At 40.1% G+C, this 23,014-nt stretch overlaps 1 protein-coding gene across 2 annotated transcripts in view; it reads right to left on the reverse strand.

Moving 5' to 3' along the window:
• The window catches only part of HGSNAT (heparan-alpha-glucosaminide N-acetyltransferase), a 53,661-nt gene that overhangs the window by 16,516 nt on the left and 14,131 nt on the right, over window positions 1-23,014 (reverse strand). The window contains exons 3-10 of one of the 2 annotated variants that reach the window (XM_032288034.1): window positions 16,430-16,566; window positions 15,778-15,899; window positions 13,313-13,382; window positions 9,704-9,754; window positions 6,109-6,178; window positions 5,017-5,126; window positions 3,333-3,409; window positions 1,996-2,026 (exon numbers count right to left, since the gene is read on the reverse strand). In XM_032288034.1, the coding sequence (XP_032143925.1) occupies window positions 1,996-2,026; window positions 3,333-3,409; window positions 5,017-5,126; window positions 6,109-6,178; window positions 9,704-9,754; window positions 13,313-13,382; window positions 15,778-15,899; window positions 16,430-16,566 (668 nt within the window). The remainder of the gene's footprint in view (window positions 1-1,995; window positions 2,027-3,332; window positions 3,410-5,016; window positions 5,127-6,108; window positions 6,179-9,703; window positions 9,755-13,312; window positions 13,383-15,777; window positions 15,900-16,429; window positions 16,567-23,014) is intronic. The other variant, XM_032288035.1, reaches the window with a different exon arrangement.

Here is a 23,014-nt window from a genome sequence, read left to right on the forward strand (position 1 = left end):
GATTAACACTCTACAGAAACACAAGTAACCAAAGCAAAAATGGACAAATGGGATCACATTAAAAAGCTTCCACACAGAAAAGGAAACAATCAACAAAGTGAAGAGACAACCCACAGAATGGGAGAAAATATCTGCAAACTACCCATCAGACAGGCAATTAATAGCCAAAATATAAAGGTGCTCAAACAACTCTAGAGGAAAAACATCTAATAATCCAATTAAAAAATGATAAAAAGGCTGGGCTCGGTGGCTTATGCTTGTAATCCTAGCATTTTGGGAGGCCAAGGCAGGTGGATTACCTGAGGTCAGGAGTTCAAGACCAGCCTGGCCAACACGGTGAAACCTCATCTGTACTAAAGATACAAAAATTAGCTAGGTGTGGTGGCACACACCTGTAATCCCAGCTACTTGGGAGGCTAAGGCAAGAGAATCACTTGAACCTGGGAGGTGGAGGTTTCGGTGAGCCAAGATCACACCAATGCACTCCCACCTGGGCTACAGAGCGAGACTTCATCTCAAAAAAAATAAAAAATACAAAAAAGACAAAAGATCTGAACAGACATTTTTCAAAAGAAAACATACAAATGGCAAACAGGAATATAAAACGGTGCTCAACATCACTGAGCTACAATGAGATATCATCTTACCCCAGTTAAAATGGCTTTTATCCAAAAGACAGGCAACAACAAATGCTGGTGAGGATGTAGGGAAAAGGGAACCACTGTACGCGGTTGGTGGGAATGGAAATTAGTGCAACCATCGTGGACAACAGGTTAGACGTTCCTCAAAAACTAACAATAGAGGTACCATACGATCCAGCAATCCCACTGCTGGGTATAGATGCAAAAGAAAGGAAATCAGTACATTGAAGACATACTCCCATCTTTATTGCAGCACTATTCACAATAGCCAAGATCTGGAAGCAAACTACACATCCATCAACAGACACTTAGAAAGAAAATGTGGTGCATATACACAGTGGAGTACTATTCAGCCATAAAAAAAGAATGAGATCCTGTCATTTGCAACAACATAGATGAAACTGGGACACTATGTTAAGCGAAATAAGCCATGTGAAGTCAAACTTCACATGTTCTACTTATTTGGGAGCTAAAAATTAAAACAACTGAACTCAGGGTGATAGAGAATAGAAGGATGGATACCAGAAAGGAAGGGTAGTAGGGAGGAGAGGAAGAGGGATGGTTAATGAGCACAAAAATATAGCTGGATGGAATGAATAAGATCAGGTATTTGATAACACAACAGGGTAACTACAGTCAACAATAATTTACTACACATTTAAAATAACTAAAAAATTATAATTGGATTGTTTATAACACAAAATGGTAAATGCCTGAAGGGAGGGATACCCCATTTACCCTGATGTGAATATTATGCATGGTATGCCTACATCAAAATATCTCATGTATCCTGTAATATATATACCTACTATGCACCCACAAAAATTTAAAATTTGAAGTAAAAAATAATAATAAGGCTGGTACTACCTAATAATGAGGGATCAATTTCACATCACATAGGTAATGTCCCTTTACAAGAATAAGAAGCCACGAATTATCAGAGACAGAATTGAATTACTCAACTATTATTTTAAATTTTAGTTTATGACTATCATTGCCCACCTATATGTCTATCAGCATTCACTGATACCAATATACTGTATTTCTTTAGGAAATACGATTTTATAATTACTTTCAGGATTAATGGAACTGAACTGTGTGTTCAGAATTTATTATTTCCTACAAGATTTCAGGATCTAGGATATTGTACCCTACATTAACAAAATATTACCTACAAAATCACTCTTTTATACACACACATGTTGGCACTGTGTCAAGTATGAGAACTAGCCAGTAAGAAGGACTTCCTAACCACATAACACAGGCCCATCTCAGAGAGAGCCTCCAGCATCATCTGAAAAACAGGAGATTGGAGTCAACCCGTGGAAGAGAAGAGGGCAGACCGCCAACTCACCATGGGAACACGAGGTCAGCCACCGTCAGCCCTGCAGAACAAGCACAAAGCATAAGCAAAAGGACTCTAGAATGCAAATATCTCCTAAATCTACTGTGGACTTGATTACACACTGGTATAGAAAGTAAACTCAGGGCCAGGCATGGTGGCTCACGCTTGTAATCCCAACACTTTGGGGGGCCGAGGCAGGAAGATCACCTGAAGTCAGGAGTTTGAGACCAGCCTGGCCAATGTGCTGAAGCCAAGGTGGTGACGCCCCATCTCTACTAAAAACACAAACATTAGCCGGGCATGGTGGCGGGCACTTGTAATCCCAGCTACTCGGGAGGCTGAGGCAGGAGAATTGCTTGAACCTGGGAGGCAGAGGTTGCAGTGAGCCAAAATCGTGCCACTGCACTCCAGCCTGGGAGACAAGAGTGAAACTCTGCCAAAAAAAAAAAAAAAAAAAAAGAAACTCATAGGCCAGGTGTGGTATGGCTCAATCCCAGCACTTTGGGAGGCTGAGGTAGGAAGATCGCTTGAGTCCAGGAGTTTGAGACCAGCCTGGGCAACAGAGTGAGACACAATCTCTACTAAGAATTGTTTTAAAACACTAGCCAGGGATGGTGGCACACACCTGTAGTCCCAGCTACTCTGGAGTCTGAGGTGGAAGGATTGCTTGAGCCTAGAACTCGAGGCTGTGGTCAGCTGTTACCACACCACTGCAATCTAGCCTGGGCTACAGAGTAAGTCTCTGCCTTAAAAAAAAAAAAAAAGAAAGTAAACTCACAAACTCTTCCTTGAGACTGCAAAAGAGCACTGGGCCTGGCTGGGACAATTCCTATGAACATAACTAGACACAGGAGAGCTGAACTATGTAGACAAGTTTGTCACATTTAAGAAGCACTAATCCATTCTTAAAACAACTACCAAGCCAGACCTACAGCTGTTATTCACCACCACTCAGACCAATCCTAGTTCAATGCCATCTCAAAAAGGACCATTAAGTCCTAGAAGATGCAGCCACCAAAAGCATGGTGGCTGTAATAAAAGGCGTATCTAGAACATGACCATGCTCATTTACAACCAAATCCGTAACATATTCTGCAGAGACCCTCAGTCACACAGCAGAAGCTTTGGGTATGTTATTACAGTGACGCTTTACAGATACACAGCACACAAAAGGAGGAACAAAACTAAAGGGCTCGCAGAATCATCTACAGGTCACCCTAGAGGGCAGGAGTTCAGTGGCCCAGAGGAGGCTGCTCGGACTCGTTTCTGGAGTTTCTGGGGAGAATGCTGAGTGATTTTCCCACAAGGATGTATATAAGCAACATTACTTTTAGGAAATATCTTACCATTCCAACTTGCGTGTTTGAAATACCAATATTTTCCTCCTCCATAATTGACGAAAACCATGAGTATGAGAGCAATCCTAGAAGAAGCCAACAAAGAGAAGCCCTTCAGGGTTTGCCATGTGAAAAAGAAGGGCTGAAATGAAGACCCATTTATTCTCACAAGGTAGAGTCATGAAACAATGCAATTCTACTGAGCAGTTTATTACACAAGACGAGACATCAAAGACAAGAAGCAATTATTTTCTAATCAGTGCTATTAGGACCAGGCACTAAAGTTCTTCATTGCCAACACTGCCAACATGACATCTTAACCAATGTTTATACAGCACTCTTAAACGATATAACTTAAAAACATAGCAAAATATTTCCAATAAATCAGTTTTGTGTTAATTATTTAGACATCTTAGGTTAAAGAACTCTAATAGAAGGCACACAGCCGGCTGAATCAGCAAGCTCAGAATTACAATCTTGGATCCTTTTCTGTCATTAGTCATAAGATCCTGGGCAAGGTTCTCATCGGTAAACTCACCTGTAAAAGAGAGAAAACGCCCTAACCACATGTACCTATTAAGGAGAACGATGTATTTTACAGTGGCTAACCAGTGCCTGGCATATTTTAGGCACTTAATAAATGTTAGTTCCGTCTAGCTGTGACTGTCTTATCTCCAAAAATAGCAATGGTAAGTGAAAGGTAGAATAATAGATGCTGGATGTGCTACTGTTTGAGGCTAACTGTGCAGAATGCTGAGGGTGCTGACCTTGGGTGTCAACAGGGTAATTTAGGAGACTCTTAACTCAAGTGCCTGCAAGCAAACCCTGGCTTTCCTATTTGCTACCTAAGTGACCTTGGGTAAGTTATTTCACTCAGCAGCATAATTTCTTTTACTTTTAATGTGAATCGGGCATCTTAAAAATATGTATCTCATAGGATTACCAAGAGATTAAATAAATTAAGACAAGTTAGAACAGTGACTGGCACATTGTGAGAACTCCACAATTGTTAGCAAGTTTCATTATGATCACATCGTTCTTACTACACGCTTCCAATCTACCTGCCAGGGTACTCAAGGCTTGATTAGGCTAGGACAAAGTTACAGGGGTTGTCACTAGAATTCAGAAGGCTTCAGTAGAAATAAAAGAGCTGATACCCGTGTATTCATTCTTAGCTATACAGTTTTTTTACTTTATTTTCGGATCTCGGTCCTGGCCTTTGTTCTTCCACAAGGGCTATGGGTATGAGGGTCGCTCTGGGTACTATGGGTACTCGAGTCACTCTGCTAGCAGAGCAGGATCAGCCCTCCCTCTGCCACTTGCTGCTGTTTCCTCACTAGACTAGTGCATCTTCTGAGATGTCAAGCTACTGACTGGACATGAGGTATAGTCTGTAGCCCCAGGTAAGAGCCACCTGCCCAAATGAAAATGCCCTTCACTCAGCAGACTGCACATCCAAGTGGACACTGGCTCTGGCCTCATCCACTTCTCCTCGGTCGATATAGACACTGAGGATCATGATGGTCTTCCAGATTAGAGAGGCTGCTGACTTGACTTTTACATCCAAGAAATCCTTCCTAGCCTAGGAAGTAAAAGATACATAAAAGTCTTTAAAAGCTAAAAGTGTGTTTATGTGTAGTTACGTAGTCTTGTGACTACCTGTGCCCACTGTGCTACAGGGAGCCCCACATACCCTCTGAAGGTGTCCACGCTGCGGAGGCGGAGCGGCGGGGCAGACGGACGCCACACTGCTGGCTGGACATCACCATCAAGAGGGTCTGTCCTGCTAGGAGATCCCAGCTCCTTCAGAAAAAAAGGGAGAAAGAGGACAGCTCATAATGCTAAGTAGTAAATTTCATTTTTTTTAATTTAGGAAAGAAAGTGATAGAGTAGAAAGTTAAAAATAATTTTTCTGCAGGTGCAGTGGCTCACACCTGTGATCTCAGCACTTTGGGAAGCCGAGGCAGGCAAATCCCTTGAGCCCAAGAGTTTGAGACCAGCCCAGGAAACATGATGAAACCCCGTCTCTACAAAAAATACAAAAATTAGCCAGGTGTGGTGGCACACACCTGTAGTCCCAGCTACTTGGGAAGCTGAGGTGGGAAGATCACCTGAGCCCAGGAGGTTGAGACTCCAGTGAGCCAGACCACGCCACTGCACTCTAGCCTGGGCAATAGAATAACATCCTGACTCAAAAAATAAACAAGTTTTTCTAAACAATACTTGGATTTGCTTTTCTCAAGATCCCATCTAGAGGTTTGGCTTTCTACTTTAGCAGCTTTTCCTGCCTATTACTGAGTTTGCCAGTGGCCACGTTGATAAATGACACTAAATAAATTAGTCCATAAGTGCACTTAGCACAAGCACAGAAGCCAACATCCCCATAAATGAGCCTGAATTTATTAACACAAATTTAATGACATTTAAATCATTAGAGGAGGCCATCAGCATTTATAGATTTAATAGTGATGTCTCTTATTCCTTTGTTTTAACCTTAACACTCTCTACTTAACTGGATTGATTCAACAATGCTGCCTGCAAAATGAAAAATGTCTCTACCTCATGTATTCTGATAGACCCCAGAGTTCCAACGTCACTGAACCGAGAAGGGATAGAGCCCTTCCCAGGAGCTGAAGAGAGGGCTGCTCTCTATTAGGAATGCAGAACCTACAACCTGGCCTTCCGCAATATAAATATAAAACTGGACGACAATGATTAAATTGGAAACTATAAATTCCAAGTTTAGAAAACCACCTGGAAAACAACTTTGTATCTCATAACTTACAGAATTGATGAGGCGATCAGTTTCTCGAGAACTTATGGCCTTAGAAATCCAATTATTAAAGTCATCCAAACTGAAAATAAATAAAAGGTCAATTAATTTATTTTCATTGGCAGAATTGTTTGAATGACTGGATATTATATTGAAATAAAATTAAGGCTTACATTCTATATTAAGTAATTAAACATTCTAAATTTTTTGTAACAACATACAAATAGAAATCAGTTTTCAGCAGCTCTACTTTTAAATGCTCAACCCTGACAGCAGAGTTTCCTCATCAATAAAACAGGAATGATGAGAGAGCTTTCATTAAACCCTTGAGAAGATGAATGAGATCATTCTTCCCCATAGCTCGAATTCTCACCAATAATGCTATTGAAATTAAAATAGCAAAAATTTAGAAACAACCAAATTTACTCAAAACAGGGAAGACTAAACACAGAATATGACAGCTGTGTGATACAAATGTGATACAGCCAAGAAAATAAAAGAATGTGGGCTCTATCCATACAAAGAAACATGAAGATGAAGATAAACTATTAGGCCAGGCACGGTAGCTCATGCCTGTAATCCCAGCACTTTGGGAGGCCGAGATGGGTGGATCACTTGAGGTCAGGAGTTGGAAACCAGCCTGGACAACATGGTGAAACCCTGTCTCTACCAAAAATACAAAAGTTAGCCAGGCGTGGTGTTGCATGCCTGTAATCACAGCTACTCAGGAGGCTAGGGCAGGAGAATCACTTGAACCCAGGAGGTGGAGGAGGGTTGCAGTGAGCCAAGATCACACCACTGAACTCCAGCCTGGGCAACAAAGTGAGACTCTGTCTCAAAAAAGAAAAAAAAAAGATAAACAATTAAATACAAAAAGCAAAAACCTAACATCTACATTCAACTACAAATATTACAAATAAATTAAAAACGCAAATGTGCACACTGGGAAAACTTGAAAGCAACTTTTGGGTGATTCAAATAGTTAATGTACTGGGTTCTTTTTTTATATGGTTGCTTTAATTCAAAAAGAAATCCAGATGACATTAAATTGATTTACATGACTAACAAAAGATAAATATATTAACTGGTTTTTCTTTAAAATGGATTTCTACCTGGGAAAAAACCTTTTGAAAAGTATATCCTACTCTGGCATAAACAAATTATCCAGTGCATAGGATTTTTTTCCCTTTTATTTTTCAGTCATGAACAGTTGCAAGCATATACCAGAAGCAGAGAAATAGTACAGGCATACCTCAAGATACTGCAGGCTTGGTCCCAGATCACCACAATAAGGCCAGTATCACAATATCACAATACAGTGACTCACACAAATTTTTTGTGACCCAGTATATATGAAAGTTATAATATTACACTATACTATAGTCTATTGTGTACTATAGCAGTATGCACAAAAGGCAGTTTACATACTTTAATTTAGAAATGTATTGCTAATAAAAATTAATGATTATTTAAGCCTTCAGCAAGTCCTCATCTTTTCACTGGTAGAGGACCTGGCCTCCATGTTGATGGCTGCTGAGGGGTCAGGGTGGTGGCCACTGAAGGTTGAGGGGGCTGTGGCAATTCCTGAAATCAAGACAATACAATTTACCACATTGACTTCCCCTTTCACAGAAGATTTCTCTGTAGCACGCCATGCTGTTTGATAGCATTTTACCCAGTTAGGCCTTCTTTCAAAATTAGTCAATCCTCTCAAACCCTGCCTCCGCTCCATCAACTAAGTTTATGTGACATTCTAAACCCTTTGTTATCTCAACAATGTTCACAAAGTCATCACCAGGAGTAGATTCCATCTTGAGAAACCACTTTCTTTGCTCATCTGTAGGGAGCAACTCCTCATCTGATCAAGTACTGTTAGCAGTCCAGTCACATCTTCAGCTTTCACTTCTAGTTTTCTTGCTATTTCCACCACAGCAGCAGTTATTTCCTCCACTGAAGTCTTAAACCCCCAAGTCATCCTTGAGGGCTAGAATTAACTTCCTCCAAACTCCTGTTAATGTTGATATTTTTACTTCCTCCCATGAACCACAAATTTCTTAATGGCTTCTACAATGATGAATCCTTTCCAGAAGGTTTTCAGTGGACTTCACCCAGATTCATTGGAGGAATCACTATCTATGGCAGCTATACAGCTTCATAAGATGTATTTTTTAAATAGTAAAACTTGAAAATCAAAATTACTCCTTGATCCATGGGCTGCAGAATGGGTATCATATTAGCAGGCATGAAAACAACATTCATCTGCTTGTACATCTGCATCAGAGCTCTTGGGTGTCTTGTTGCATCATCAATACTCAATAATATTTTGAAAGAAATCTTTATTTCTGAGCAGTAGGTCTTGACAGTGGGCTTAAAATAGTAAGAGATGCTGTAACAGATGTGCTGTCATCAGGCTTCATTGTTCTATTTATTGAGCACAGGCAGAGGATATTTAGCATAATTCTCAAGGGCCTTAAGACTTCCAGAATGGAAAATGAACATTGGCCTCAACTTAAAGTCACCAATTGCAGTAACACCTAACAGGAAAGTCAGCCTGTCCTGTGAGGCTTGAATTCTCCTTCCTGGCTATTAAAAGTCCTAGATAGGCCAGGTGCGGTGGCTCACACCTATAATTCCAGCAATTTGGGAGGAAGAGGCAGGTGGATCACGAGGTCAAGAGACTGAGACCATCCTGGCCAACATGGTGAAACTCCATCTCTACTTAAAAAATACAAAAATTAGCTGGGCGTGATGGCGTGCACCTGTCGTCTCAGCTACTTGGGCGGCTGAGGCAGGAGAATTGCTTGAACCCAGGAGGCAGAGGTTGCAGTGAGCCGAGGTTGCACCACTGCACTCCAGCCTGGCACCTGGCAACAGAGCAAGACTCTGTCTCAAAAGAAAAAAAAAAAAAAAAAAGTCCTAGATGGCATCTTCTTCCATTAGAAGCCTATTTCATCTGTACTGAAACTGTGTTGTTAGTGTAGCCATGGTCATCAGTGATCTTAGCTGGATCTTCTGGAGAACTTGCTGCAGCTTCTCCATCAGCACCTGCTGCTTCACCTTGCATTTTTAGGTTACGGAGATGGCTTCTTTCCTTAAACCTCTGAAACCATCCTCTGTTAGCCTCCAACCTTTCTTCTGCAGATTCCTCACCTCTCTCTGTCTTCACAGAACTGAAGAGAGCTAGGGCCTTGCTGTGGATTATGCTTTGTCTTAAGGGAATGGTTTGATCCTCTATCCAGACTACCCAGGCGTGTACCACCATGCCCAGCTAATTTTGTATTTTTAGTAGAGATGGGGTTTTGCCATGTTGGCTAGGCTGGTCTCGAACTCCTGACCTTAAGCAATCAACTGGCCTCAGCCTCCCAAAGTGCTGGGATTACGGGTGTGAGCCACTAAGCCCGACCTGTTTCACTTTCTTATCATTTGTGTATTCCCTGGAGTAGCACATTTAATTTTCTTCAAGAACTTTCACAACTTGGCTGTTTGGCAGAAGAGGCCTAGCTTTTGGCCCATCATGGCTCCCGACATGCCTTCCTTACTAAGCTTAATCATTTCTAGCTTTTGATTTAAAGTGAGAGACATGCAACTCCTCCTTTTACTCAAACACTTAGAAGCCACTGTAGGGTAATTAATTGGCCTAATTTCAATATTGTTGTATCTGAAAGAATAGAGAGGCCCAAAGAGAGGGAGAGAGATGGGGAAACAGTGGGTGGGGCAGTCTGAACACACTCAACACTTACTGATTAAGTTCACCATCTTACATAGGTGGGCTTGATGGCATCCCGAAACAATTACAGTAGCAACATCAAAGATCATTGATCACAAATCACCATAAAAGATACAATATTAATAAAAAAGTTGAATTATTAAAAGGATTATCAAAATGTAATGCAAAGACAAGAAATGAGACATGCTGTCGGAAAAATGGAGCCAACAGAATTACTCAAGGCAAGCCTGGGCAACACAGTGAGACCCCCAACTCTACTTTAAAAGAAAAATTTATCATGGTGGCACATGTCTCTAGTCCCAGCTACCTGACAGGCTGATGTGGGAGGATTGCTTGTGCCCGGGAGGTCAATAAGGTCAGTAAGTGTTCAGTATGTTCTGACTGTTTCCCCATATCCCTCCCTCTTTTTGGGCCTCTCTATTATTTCAGATACAACAACATTGAAATTAGACCAATTAATTACCCTACAATGGCTTCTAAGTATTTGAGTAAAAGGAAGAGTTGCATGTCTCTCACTTTACTTTTTATTTTTTGAGATGAAGTCTCACTTTGTCAGCCAGGCTGTAGTGCAGTGGCATGATCTTGGCTCACTGCAAACCCCCACTTCCTGGGTTCAAGCGATTCTCGTGCCTCAGCCTCCCGAGTACCTGGGATTACAGGTGTGCACCACCACACCCAGCTAATTTTTCTGTTTTTAGTAGAGATGGGGTTTCACCATGTTGGCCAGGCTGGTCTCGAACTCCTGAGCTCAAGAGATCCGGCCGCCTCAACCTCCCAAAGTGCTGAAATTACAGGCATGAGCCACCCAGCCTGGCCGCATGTCTCTTACTTTAAATCGAAAGGCTGCAGTGTGAGAGGTCAAGGCTGCAGTGGGCTGTGATGGCACCACTGCCCTCCAACTTGGGAGACAGAATGAGACCATGTCTCAAAAAAAAAAAAAGAATTGCTGGATGCAGGATTGCCACAAACCTTCAATTTGTAAAACATGCAATATCCGTTAAGTGCAATAAAGCAAAGCACAGTAGCATAGGGTCTTCCTGAATAATGAACCTCCAGCATCCAGCTTCAATAAACGCTGAAGCCAATCTTACTTTATCTGTCCTCTCACCCACTGTCCCTTATTCCTGACTTGGAATGTTTTGTAGAAAATCCTAGACATCATATCATTTAATGCATAAACACTTTAGTATGTATCTCTAATAGATATGGACTATTTTTATTTCTAAACATAATCACAATACCCTTGTCACATTTTTAAATGATAGCAATAATTCCTTAAAAGTGTCACATAGCCAGTTCAGTTTCCCTGTTTCATAACATTTTTTTATAGTTTAGTGGTTCAATTCAGTATCCAAACATGATCCATACGCCCAAGGCATACATTTGCAATTTCTCCTTTTCCCTCACAACTCAACTCTCATTTCTAGTTTATTCAGCATGGATAACATTGCCAACACATGCAAAATGAAGTTAAATAGACACATCTAAGGAAGAGTGAAAAGGAGAAGATTTTTAAAAATAAAACAAAAATACTTAATTTTCTTGTTCATGCCTATTGCTCAAGTGAAAAGGAGAGAGGCTCTTTATTCTCTCAACTTTTTCTGATTGTTTTTTGGCTCACAGTCATCTGAACCTCCCTGGGTATGTTAGAAAGCAGGGGGGAGGGGAATAAGGGACTCTCGCTTTGCCAAGAACAGCATTCTGCCCACAGGCTGGAAGGGCAGAATCATGTGCAAAGAGTAGTTTCAGTTCCACATGGGGCAAGGTGGAATTTCTTCCCTTTGAAAATGCTTGACCTCAGCTATCAGTTACTTTTTTTTTTTTTTAGACTCCCTGGCTGGAGTGCACTGGTGTGATCTCAGATCACTGCACCCTCCACCTCCCAGGTTCAAGCAATTTTCGTGCCTCAGCCTACCAAGTAGTTGGGACTACAGGCACCTGCCATCACACCTAGCTACTTTTTGTGTTTTTAGTAGAGACAGGGTTTCATTATGTTGACCAGGCTTTTCTCAAACTCCTGACCTCAAGTGATCCGCCTGCCTTGGCCTCTCAAAGTGCTGAGATTACAGCCATGAGCCACCATACCCGGTCTAGCTATCAATTACTTTAAAAAGTCATGAAATATGACCAGTTATGGTGACTCAAGCCTGTAATCCCTGTACTCTGGGAGGCCGAGGCAGATGGAACACTTGAGTCCAGGAGTTCAAGACCAGCTGGGCAACATAGCAAGACTCCATCTCCACTAAATATGAAAAAAAAAAAAAAGTTAGCTGGGCATGGTGATGCATGCCTGTAGTCCCAGCTATTTACGAGTCTAAGGTGGGAGCATCACCTAAGCCTAGGAAGTTGAGGCTGCAGTGAGCCATAATGGCACCACTGCACTCCAGCCTGGGTGACAAGAGTGAGACTCTGTCTCAAAAAAAAAAAAAAATCCATAAGAGATCCATTCATGTGAAAAGCATCCTGATATACTGAAATAGCATTTGCATTTTATCAAAAGATTGGTAAGATAATACCTTAACTCAAAGAAATGAAACTCCCCTGCTAGAATCTTCCTCTATTCCTAAAAAACAGTTAGGTTACAAATTGCTTCTAAGCAACAAGTGGTTCTTTTACCCTATACACAGTCAAAGTCCTCATACATGGAATTAAACTATTTCTAAGAAGTACAAAGCTAGATTATCACAGTGCGGAAATTCCCCAAAGCTTCAGGGTTTCCCCGCTAGCCGACTTAGAGATTAGGTTTCCATTCTTCCAATTTGGATATCGCTCACCAATAAAACCTTGTGGTCCTTCTTGAGACCCCAACAAGATAAGCATGAAAAAATTCAATCTTATTCTTTTTAAAACATGAAAAAACTTTCCTTTGAAAGTTGATTAAACTGGGCCTGGATCTATTTTACTTTCTTTTTCTAGTCCACTAATTCACTCTTACCAGAATCACCTGTTCACCACACAGAGCAGAACCAGTCCCTTCTCCATGTTGGCTAACAAACTAACCAAGGGACAGGGAGTCCACGCTGAGGTCTTGAGGGACAGCCTCCAGACCCCCATCTGTGCCACCAGATGCCTGTGCTGGCAGAGGTTGGGCAGCTGGACTAGAAGATGCAACCTCAGGGCTCAGGGCCAGAGATGGGCGGGGTATCCAATGCAGCAACCTCCTCCTAAAATTGTCACAAGCCACTTCCGGTCGCTGAAAACCAGGATGCTTTAGGAAATAATGATTTCTCAAGCATTTTCTTCCTAATCAGCCACGTGGGAGGATGGAAGGCAATAATCCACAAGAACCCTTGTTATCACTTCCCATAAGTCAGAGACCACATCTCAGTCTACATAAGTCCCTGAAGCCTAGCACTGGATGGACATGCGGGACACAGAAATGCTCATATCATCAAAGAATGATGATCACTTGAGGGTCACAGCTGCCTGTTCTGAATGTGTTGTTTCTATACTCTGCCTTCCCAGCAGTGTCCTCCCCGCACATCTTACCTCAACAAGAGCCTCAGAAAGGATATCACAATGATGAGAGCGAGACCAATAAGGAATGCAATGCTCACAGCTAGAAAAAGAAAAGAAAACACACCTCAAAGATGTCATCACAAACATCAAAGATCACATCATTACAATTCATCTATAAATGAAAAACAATGAGGGGAAGCCTGAATTCTCATGCTGAATTTCCTAGAAATAATTGAGAATGCTCATCCTGAAGGGAGTCACAACTGTCATTATAAAAAATATCAAACATAAACAAAAGCATGGAGAATGGTATCATCAACCCGTATATAACCCATTACCCAGATCCTAGAATTACCGAGATACAGTCCCTGTTGCTTCATCTATAACTACCTACCCACTCCACATCTTCCTTTTTCTGGCTAAACTATTTCTTTAAGAATCCAACATATCATGTTATTTCATTCTTACATACTTCAGGATGTGACTCTAAAGCCCTTATAAAGACAGTCTGACATCGTGCGCCTCCTGACACAAGGCACTGAGAAGGACCAAGCCTTGCTTCTGTTGTATTCTACTAAAAAATGTAAAACCTCCACCTGTTCATGAGAAAACATGAAACATCAAGCAAATCCAAATCAAGGACAGTCGACAAAATAACCAGACATTACCCTTCAAACCGTCAAGGTCATGAAAGACAAAGAAAGACTGAGGAAGTGTCCTAGACTGGAGGAGACGAAGGAGATCTGACAGCTAAATGCAGTGTGGGATCCTACATCAAAGCCAGCACCGCAGAAGAATACTAAAAGGGACATTTAGAGAAATTTAAATAACCCTGTAGATCAGTACTGTATCCATGTAAGTTCAATGTTAAGAACAACGTTAAGTTCCTGGTTTTGGTAATTGTATGTGGGGTAACTATACTACGATTTTACAGTTTAGGGTTTAGGGGAAGCTAGGTGAAGGATATTTGGGAACTCTTTTTGCAACACTTCTACAAATCTAAAACTATTTCAAAACAAAAAGTATCTTTGAAATGGATATTTTGTTATATAACCACAATGTCATATGAAATCAACAATAACTTCCTGGCTAACACTGAAAGTGCACCTGCTGTGGTTGACCCATGACTGGTGGATGTGTTCAGCTGGTAAAAATTCCCCTTCACCTCATGGTTTCTTCTACTCACATGGTATATCCCTGAATCACTTACTTCATTAGGGGTTGTAACATATCCTGCCCTTTTGCTGTGTTTATTACCTGAAATTCTTCTCCACAGAATTTTCCCTCAACAGGGACTATTTGGTTATCCTGAATTAGTTAAAACGGGCAAAATAAATGCTTAAATCTCTCCTTTCAATTAACAACTTTAGATCACCCTAGTTAACATCAGGTGCCCTGGTTACCTACAAAGACAAAGCATTGTTTGTGTTTTTGTTTGGGAAGGCTGGCCTTGCTCACTTATTTTCATATGACCTCATGGTTTTTACACATTCATTATTTTTCTTCAATTACATATACTGTTCTTCTTAATGCTTAAATTGTCCTCCTCCATTGGCCCTTTCATACTGGCTCCTGTGTTCTTTTGATATAACCTCACAGTCTTTAATAGCTTCTCTGTGAACAGTACTTGCTCATGCCGCAGGGATTGGTTACCACCTTTTGAAAGGCAGCACACACAGTTACCTAATGGGAAACTCAGAAGGGCAGATTTTCTTCCTTGGGGTTATTGGACAATGAATGATCCCTCCTTTATCTAAGAGGACCCTGGACTGTCAGTGGAAGACGTACAGGAAATACAATACCCTTCCTCCTAAAACAAGGAGAGATATTTGACAGCCATTTACCCTATTTCTAGTTTCTTTCCACTGCATTAACTTTTTAGGTTTGTTAATGCTTCATAATTAAACTAAAAACTATGAGAATATATTGATATATCATATAATATTTTTCTGAGACAAGGTCTGGCTCTGTCACCCAGGCTGGAGTTCAGCGGTACAATCTTGGCTCAGTGCAACTTCTACCTCCCACCTCAGCCTCCCAACTAGTTGGGACTACAGGCATGCACTACCAGGCCTGGCTAATTTTTGTATTTTTTGTAGAGACAGGGTTTCACCATGTCACCCAGGCTCATCTCAAACTTGTGAACTCAAGTGATCTGCCTGCCTTGGCCTCCCAAAGTGCTGGGATTGCAAGCATGAGCGACCATGCCAGGCCAATATATAATTTTTTAATGTCACATAATTTTATTATTATATTCAAATAATAAATATATTATAAATATACCATATTTATAAATTGTACCATATTATAAATTGTAGGATAAATAACCTACAATTTATGTGAATTTTTTTATTGGTGGGGTGCTCATCAATGATCTAAGATTTAGGTTTTCAATTACAGAAAGTATTACAGACTGCTCTGCTTTACAAACAGTAGTCAAAAACTGAAACCTCTGAAAACGCAAATGTGAAAATCAACAGAGAACACATACGTACGAAGGTTACTGTCAACTGGATCCTCGTTCACAGCCAGGTCACAGGCAATTTCACTAACTCCATTATGGATGTACTTTACCAAGAGAGAATAGTTCCCAAATTCTCCAAATTTGTATTCCAACCTATAAACATTAGGTAAAATTAAGACAAATGGTTAGATTAGGAAATAAGAAGTTGGATTTTGCTAATGTCATGAAGGCAGAATAATACATATTCCTGGGTACAGACTAGAAAAGATAAATACTGTAAAGAGAATAAAAGCTGGCCGGGCGTGGTGGCTCATGCCCGTTCTCCCAGCACTTTGGGAGGCCGAGGCAGGTAAATTGTGAGGTCAGGAGATCGAGACCATCCTGGCTAACACAGTGAAACCCCGTTTCTACTAAAAATACAAAAAGTTAGCTGGGTGTGGTGTCACGCACCTATAGACCCAGCTACTCGGGAGGCTGAGGCAGGAGAAATTGTTGAACCCGGGAGGCAGAGGTTGCAGTGAGTCGAGATCGCGCCACTGCACTCCAGCCTGGGCAACAGAGTGAGATTCTGTCTCAAAAAAAAAAAAAAAAAAAAAAAAAAAAAAGAGAAAAAAAAGCTAAAACCAAAATAGAAAAAGAGAAAATGCAGACTTCACTTAGATCACATTATAGCAGGCACAAACCTACAAACTTCTTTCTCTTCCAAGGTGTTGTTCAGCTGTAGAATGGATCCATGCTGGGTGCTGACAGGGGTGGCTGCAATGCTAGGCTTCCCCGCTTTTGGACTCTGAGGAATGTTTACCAGAACCTGAAACAAGCACTGTAAATAAAAGCACAATAGGTCAACCGCCAGGGGTTTTCAGACATCTGTTGATTGTTGGAGGACACAAATGTCCAACTGGAGATCCTGACACGATTTTTCCTTCATATGTATAAAAAAAACCTCTAAATTTCAGTAATTTTAAATTTACCTATTATTGTGTATTAAAACAATGACTGGGACAGGCACAGTGGCTCAGGTCTGTAATCCCAGCACTTTGGGAGTCCGAAGCAGGCAGATCACCTGAGGTCAGGAGATCGAATCCATCCTGGCCAACATGGTGAAATCCTGTCTCTACTAAAAAATACAACAATTAGCTGGGTGTGGTGGCACATGTCTGTAATACCAGCTACTCAGGAGGCTGAGGCAGGAGAATCGTTTGAACCAAGGAGTCAGAGGTTGCAGTGAGGCAAGATCATTCCACTGCACTCTAGCCTGGTGACAGAGTGAGACTCCATCCCAAAAAAAAAAATGACTGTGTCACTATGGAATTGTACAATCTTCATAGGCAAACTTCACAAATAAATAAGTAGTGCATACATTAATCTTGCATTCTGTTGTTTTATTTAATATTATTAACAAGTAAGTTTCCTTGATTTTATCTAATTTGCATATTTGTAATTTAATATTTGTATTACAGTCCATCAAATACCTTGAGTATTTAGGCTGGTTTCAAAGCTTTTTTAATCTATTTATTGTTTTTGCTATATAAATTATGTGTTTTAAAAGACCTATACATAAGGTTCTTATTCATTTTTATTTTGTTTTTGTTTTTGAGATGGGGTCTCATTCTGTCACCCATGTTGGAGTGCAGTGGTGTGATCTCAGCTCACTGCAACTTTCACCTCCCAGCCTCAAGCAATTCTCTCACCTCAGCTTTCCAAGTAGCTGGGACCACAGGCACACATCACTATACCCAGCTAATTTTTTTGTTTTTTGGTAGAGACGGGGTTTTGCCATGTTGCCCAGGCTGGTCTCAAACTCCTGAACTCAGGCAATGCACTGCCTCAGCCTCTCAAAGTGCTGGGATTACGGGCATGAGCCACCATGCCTGGGCAAGGTTCTTTATTCTTTTCAATTATTTCTCTAAGGTAAATTTTTACAGGCAAGATTGCTGGACAAAAAAATAGTCATTTTAATAGCTCCTGTCACAAATGACCAAATAAGGAAAATTAAAGCAATATATTTATTTCTCACCAGTAACAGGATTTTAAACTCATGTTTTTGTTCAGTTCCTAGATATTTATATCACAGAATTAAGACTATATTTTTAAATAATCATAATTAAATAATTCATCAGTTTTGTTATTTTGTTTCCTATGGTGAGAACTACTGTTTACATACAAAGTTCCCTTTACATAATCTTAGAATATGTCCTCATATACTATAATATTAAACTTTTAATTCTCTCAAATACTTCTCCATTCTAGTGCTTTCTTTTTCATTGTTATATTGTTTTTAATTGTAAGTTTTAAATTTTTTATACCGCCATGATAATCTGGCTTGTTATTTCTTCTATTGCTTCATTAATTCAAAAATGTATTCTGCTGATATAGAGTGGTTGAATGGATTAAAACAAGATCCAACCAAATGCTGCCAACAAGAGACTCCTTTCAATTTTAAGAATACACAGACTCAAAGAAAAGGGGTAGAAAAAGGTATTCTATGCAAATGGAAACAAAAAATGTAGCTGTACTAATACAAAATACATAAGTCTTTAAGCCAAAAACTGTAAAAAGAGAAAAAGAAGGCCATTATATAAAAAGTCATATAAAATGATCAATACAGCAGAAAGATGTAACAGTTATAAATATATATGCACACAACATTGGAACAACTAAATATACAAAGCAATTATTAATCGACCTAAAGGGAGCAAACTAGTCTGAACAAATTTTAAAAATCAAAATCATATCAATTATATTTTTTGACCACAATGGAATAAAACTAAAAATCACTAACAAGAGGAACTTCAGAAACTATAATACTTGCTGTATTAGGCTTATCCATGTTGCATGTTGCTGCAAATGAGAGGATTTTATTCTTTTTTATGGCTGAATAGTATTCCACTGTGAACACATAGCACATTTTCTTTGTCCATTCATTGACTGATAGATAGTTAGGTTGATTCCATATCTTGGTTTTTATGAATAGTGCTGTAATTAGGAATCTTCCCAAAAACTAAAATAGAACTACCATATGATCCAACAATCCCACCACCAGGTATAGATCCGAAAGAAAGAAAGTCAGTTTGTCAAAGAAATACTTGTATTTCTGTTTACCACATTTACAGCAACATGGATAAGCCTAATGGACATTATGTCCAATGAAATACAGAAATAACCCCAACACAGAGAGACAAATACCACATGATCTCACTCATATGTAAATGCTAAAAATGTGACTTCATAGAATTAGAGAGTAAATAGTGGTTAGTAGGCAGGAGCGGGGGAGGTTGGTCAACAAGTATAAAGTCACAGAATAGAGGAATCAGTTTTGGTGATATATAGCACAGTAGGGTGACTATATAGTTAACATTAATGTAATGTATGTTGCAAAATAGATGAAGACATGATTCTGAACCATCTCACCCCAAAGAAATGACAAGTGTTTTGGCGATAGAAATGTTAATTATCCTAACTTGATCATTACCTAATGTGTTATTTGGCTGGGCACGGTGGCTCACACCTGCAATCCCAACACTTTGGGAGGCCAACGTGGGCAGATCACTTGAGCTCAGCTCAGTTCAAGATACAGTACCCCATTAATATGTACAATCATTGTGTCAATTTAAAACAAAATAAAACTTTTTAAAAAAGTATTCTGCCTTTTAAAATATTTTTCAGGGCCAGGTGCAGCGGTTCACGCCTGTAATCCCAGCACTTTGTAAGGCCAAGGTGGGTGGATCAAGAGGTCAGAAGACAAAGACCGTCCTGGCTAACACAGTGAAACTCCACCTCGACTAAAAATACAAAAAAAAAAAAAAAAAAATTAGCCGAGTGTGGTGGCAGGGCCTGTAATCCCAGCTACTGGGGAGGCTGAAGCAGGAGAATTGCTTGAACCCGTTTGTGGGTTTATTTTTTAACTTGAATCCTCTTGGAATATTTGCTACATGGCATACAGTAATTTTAAATACCTTTCCCCATGGTGTTAGTTATAACACTCTAGGTTCATGCACAAATTAGATTCTACTTCTCACGTTTATATTGGTCTGTTAGTCTTCATTTTTCTTTTTATGGCTACATAAACAATTATGGCCTCACATTATATCTTATCTAAAACAGTAAGTCTCCACATTGCCCAATCTCCTTTTGGGCCATTATTTTTTGTTTTCTTTTTTTTTTTTTTTTTTAAGCTAGTCAAGCATGGCTGTGGGAGAGACAATGTTAAATCAGCTTAACAATAACCCACAATACTCGGACCAACTTGGGCCATCTTTTGATCCTCTTACTCATGCACTTTTTTAAGTGAATTTTGAAATTATTTAGGCAGACTATCAAAAGGATTCCATTGACATATTAACAGCAATCATTTTGAGTATATGAATTAATTTGGGAAGCACTGTCATTTTTCCTGTTTAGTCTTGATATCAATGCTTATTGGCTATCTCTCCATTTAACCTATGTTTTTCTCATTAAAATGTATCATTTTCAGCCAGATTGGTGGTTCATGCCTGTAATTCTAGCACTTTGGGAGGCTGAGGCAGGAGAATCACTTGAGGCCAGGAGTTCCAAACCAGTCTGAGCAACACAGCAAGACCCTGTCTCCATAAAATATTTTTAAATTAAAAATCAGCTCAGTGTTGTCATAAAAGAATTAAAAAAAAATAGTTGGGTGTCATGGTCCGTGCCTATAGTCCTAGCTTCTTGGAAGGCTGAAGCAGGATTTTTTGAGCCCAAAAGTTTGAGGCTGCAGCAAGTCATGATCACACACCACTGCACTCCAACCTGGGCAACAGAGCAAAACCGTGCCTCAAAAATCATTTCTCAGTGTGTTCCTACTTTGATTCGGCTCTCATTTTCTAGTTGACATTTTATTAATTTTATTGCTTCTTTTTCTTTTTATTTGGATGACTACACTGTTTGCCTTCCAAAACCTTGAGATCCCTACTGAATAGCTTTGCATTTCCCCTTTTCTTTCTTGAGACAGACTCGTACTCTGTCACCCAGGCTGGAGTGCAGTGGCACGATCTCGGCTCACTACAACCTACACCTCCCAGGTTCAAGTGATTCTCCTGCCTCAATCTCCCAAGTAACTGGGCCTACAAGTGCCCACCACCATGCCCAGCTAATTTTTTTAGTACAGACAGGGTTTCAACATGTTGGTCAGGCTGGTCTCAAACTCCTGACCTTCAAATGATCTGCCCACCTGGGCCTTCCAAAGCGCTGGGAGTACAGCTATGAACTACTGTGCCCAGCGTCCCCTTTTCTTTCTGATTAACATAAAGCCCAACCTGCAAAGCCAGAGGGAGGGGTGAATTGTAGCTCTGCAACTTAACAGCTAGGTAACCCAGAAAAATATCGCATTATTTCTCTTAATTTCAGTATCACCAGCAAATCTTCTCTCCTGGACAGAATCTCTCTACCAGAGTGTTTTGAGAGTTAAATGAGATAGACCTAAAGCACTGAACACGTCCTCAGGAAACAGTAGCTGCAATTTCTATTACCAACATCTTTATTACTATGAACATTTCCATGCATTTTTTCATAGGAATTACTTTGGCCTGATCTAAAGATTTTCTACAAAATACTCATATTTATACTATAACCCTTATTATATTAGTTTGTTTCTTTGTTGTGAAGAAAATAAAAATAAAATAAAAAATAAATAAAATAAAAAAAAATAAAAATAAAAATAAAAATACATGAGGCGGAATACATAATCCCTGCTTTTTTTATTCGGTCTCTTTTGACTTAACACATGATGAGTGTTTTTGTGAAATAAATATATACAGGAGTTTAATTTATCTACTTTTTTCATTTAATTTCTGCCACACGTGTTACTTACATCTATCGCCAGTAACACTGACATATAGAGACGCCTCACTGCTTCAGCTTAAAGACAGTCACGAAACGCTCCCAAGGAGCTCAGGGGCAGGTTCTATTATTTTTCCAGCTTCTCTCACAGGGGAAGAGAAGCAGAGAGAAGGTAAAAATCAAAGTAACACAAGTGACAGAGGCGGGATTCAAACCAGGCACTCGGACTGCAGAATCCAAGCTTTTTTTTTTTTTTTTTTTTTTTTTGATGAAGTCTTGTTCTATCCAAGGCTGGAGTACAGTGGCACAATCTCGGCTCACTGCAACCTCCGCCTCCTGGATTCAAACGATTCTCCTGCCTCAGCCTCCTGAGTAGCTGGGATTACAGGCTTGTGCCACCATGCCCAACTAATTTTTGTACTTTTAGTAGAGACAGGGTTTCACCATGTTGGCCAGGCTGGTCTTGCCCTGACCTCATGATCCGCGGCCTCAGCCTTCCAAAGTGCTGGGATTACAGGCATGAGCCACCGCACCCGGCCAAAATCCAAGCTCTTAACCACCTCACTCCCTGACATTGTTCAGCCAGTTCACCAGCTCTATGACGAAACTTTCTTGCCCTGATAAGGGTATCTTATTACTTGTCTCTACTATGACTTTGTTTTATATTATTAGCATCTACCATTATTTTCTATTTACTTTGGGGACCCACATAAATTTGGTGGCTTTTTATTTAGGGTGCTCATATTTTAGTATTAGTATTTATTAATTATACAAATGTTTAACCAGCCCCTTTTATTCTAACATCTACTTCATCAAAAAGTATAAGTTTTCATTGTATTCTTTATAAGTACAGTACAGTAATACATTTTAGTTTTTAATGCTTTATTTACCAATGTATGTATGTATAGCTCTTCTCTTTCCAAAAGCAATTTTAAATAATCCACAATATCTTTTCTATCTTATGTATTTTCCATATTCGATAGTCTGTTTCTTTTTTTTTCTTTTAAGAGATGAGGTCTTACAGTGTTGCCCAGGCTGGTCTCAAACTCTTAGGCTCAAGTGATCCTGTCACCTTGACCTCCCAAAGTGCTGGGATTACAGGCATGAACTACCTCGCCTGGCCTGGTCTTCTTTTTTTGAGTAATATTTTAAAGATACAGAAATATTAACCATTTACCATACTTAGAACATCTTACTTACAAAAAAACTAAGCCGGGCACGGTAGCTCATGCCTGTAATCCCAGCACCTTGGGAGGCAGAGGCAGGCAGATCACAAGGTCAAGAGATCAAGATCATCCTGGCCAACATGGTGAAACCCCATCCCTACTAAAAATTTAAAAATTAGCTGGCATAGTGGTGCATGCCTGTAGTCCTAGCTACTCAGGAGGCTGAGGCAGGAGAATCACTTGAGCCCAGGAGGCAGAGGTGTCAGTGAGCCAAGACTGTGCCACTACACTCCAGCCTGGGTGGCA

The sequence above is a fragment of the Sapajus apella genome, unplaced genomic scaffold (genome assembly GCF_009761245.1).
Source record: "Sapajus apella isolate SASKATOON/1434 unplaced genomic scaffold, GSC_monkey_1.0 scaffold21, whole genome shotgun sequence".
Taxonomy (NCBI): domain Eukaryota; kingdom Metazoa; phylum Chordata; class Mammalia; order Primates; family Cebidae; genus Sapajus; species Sapajus apella.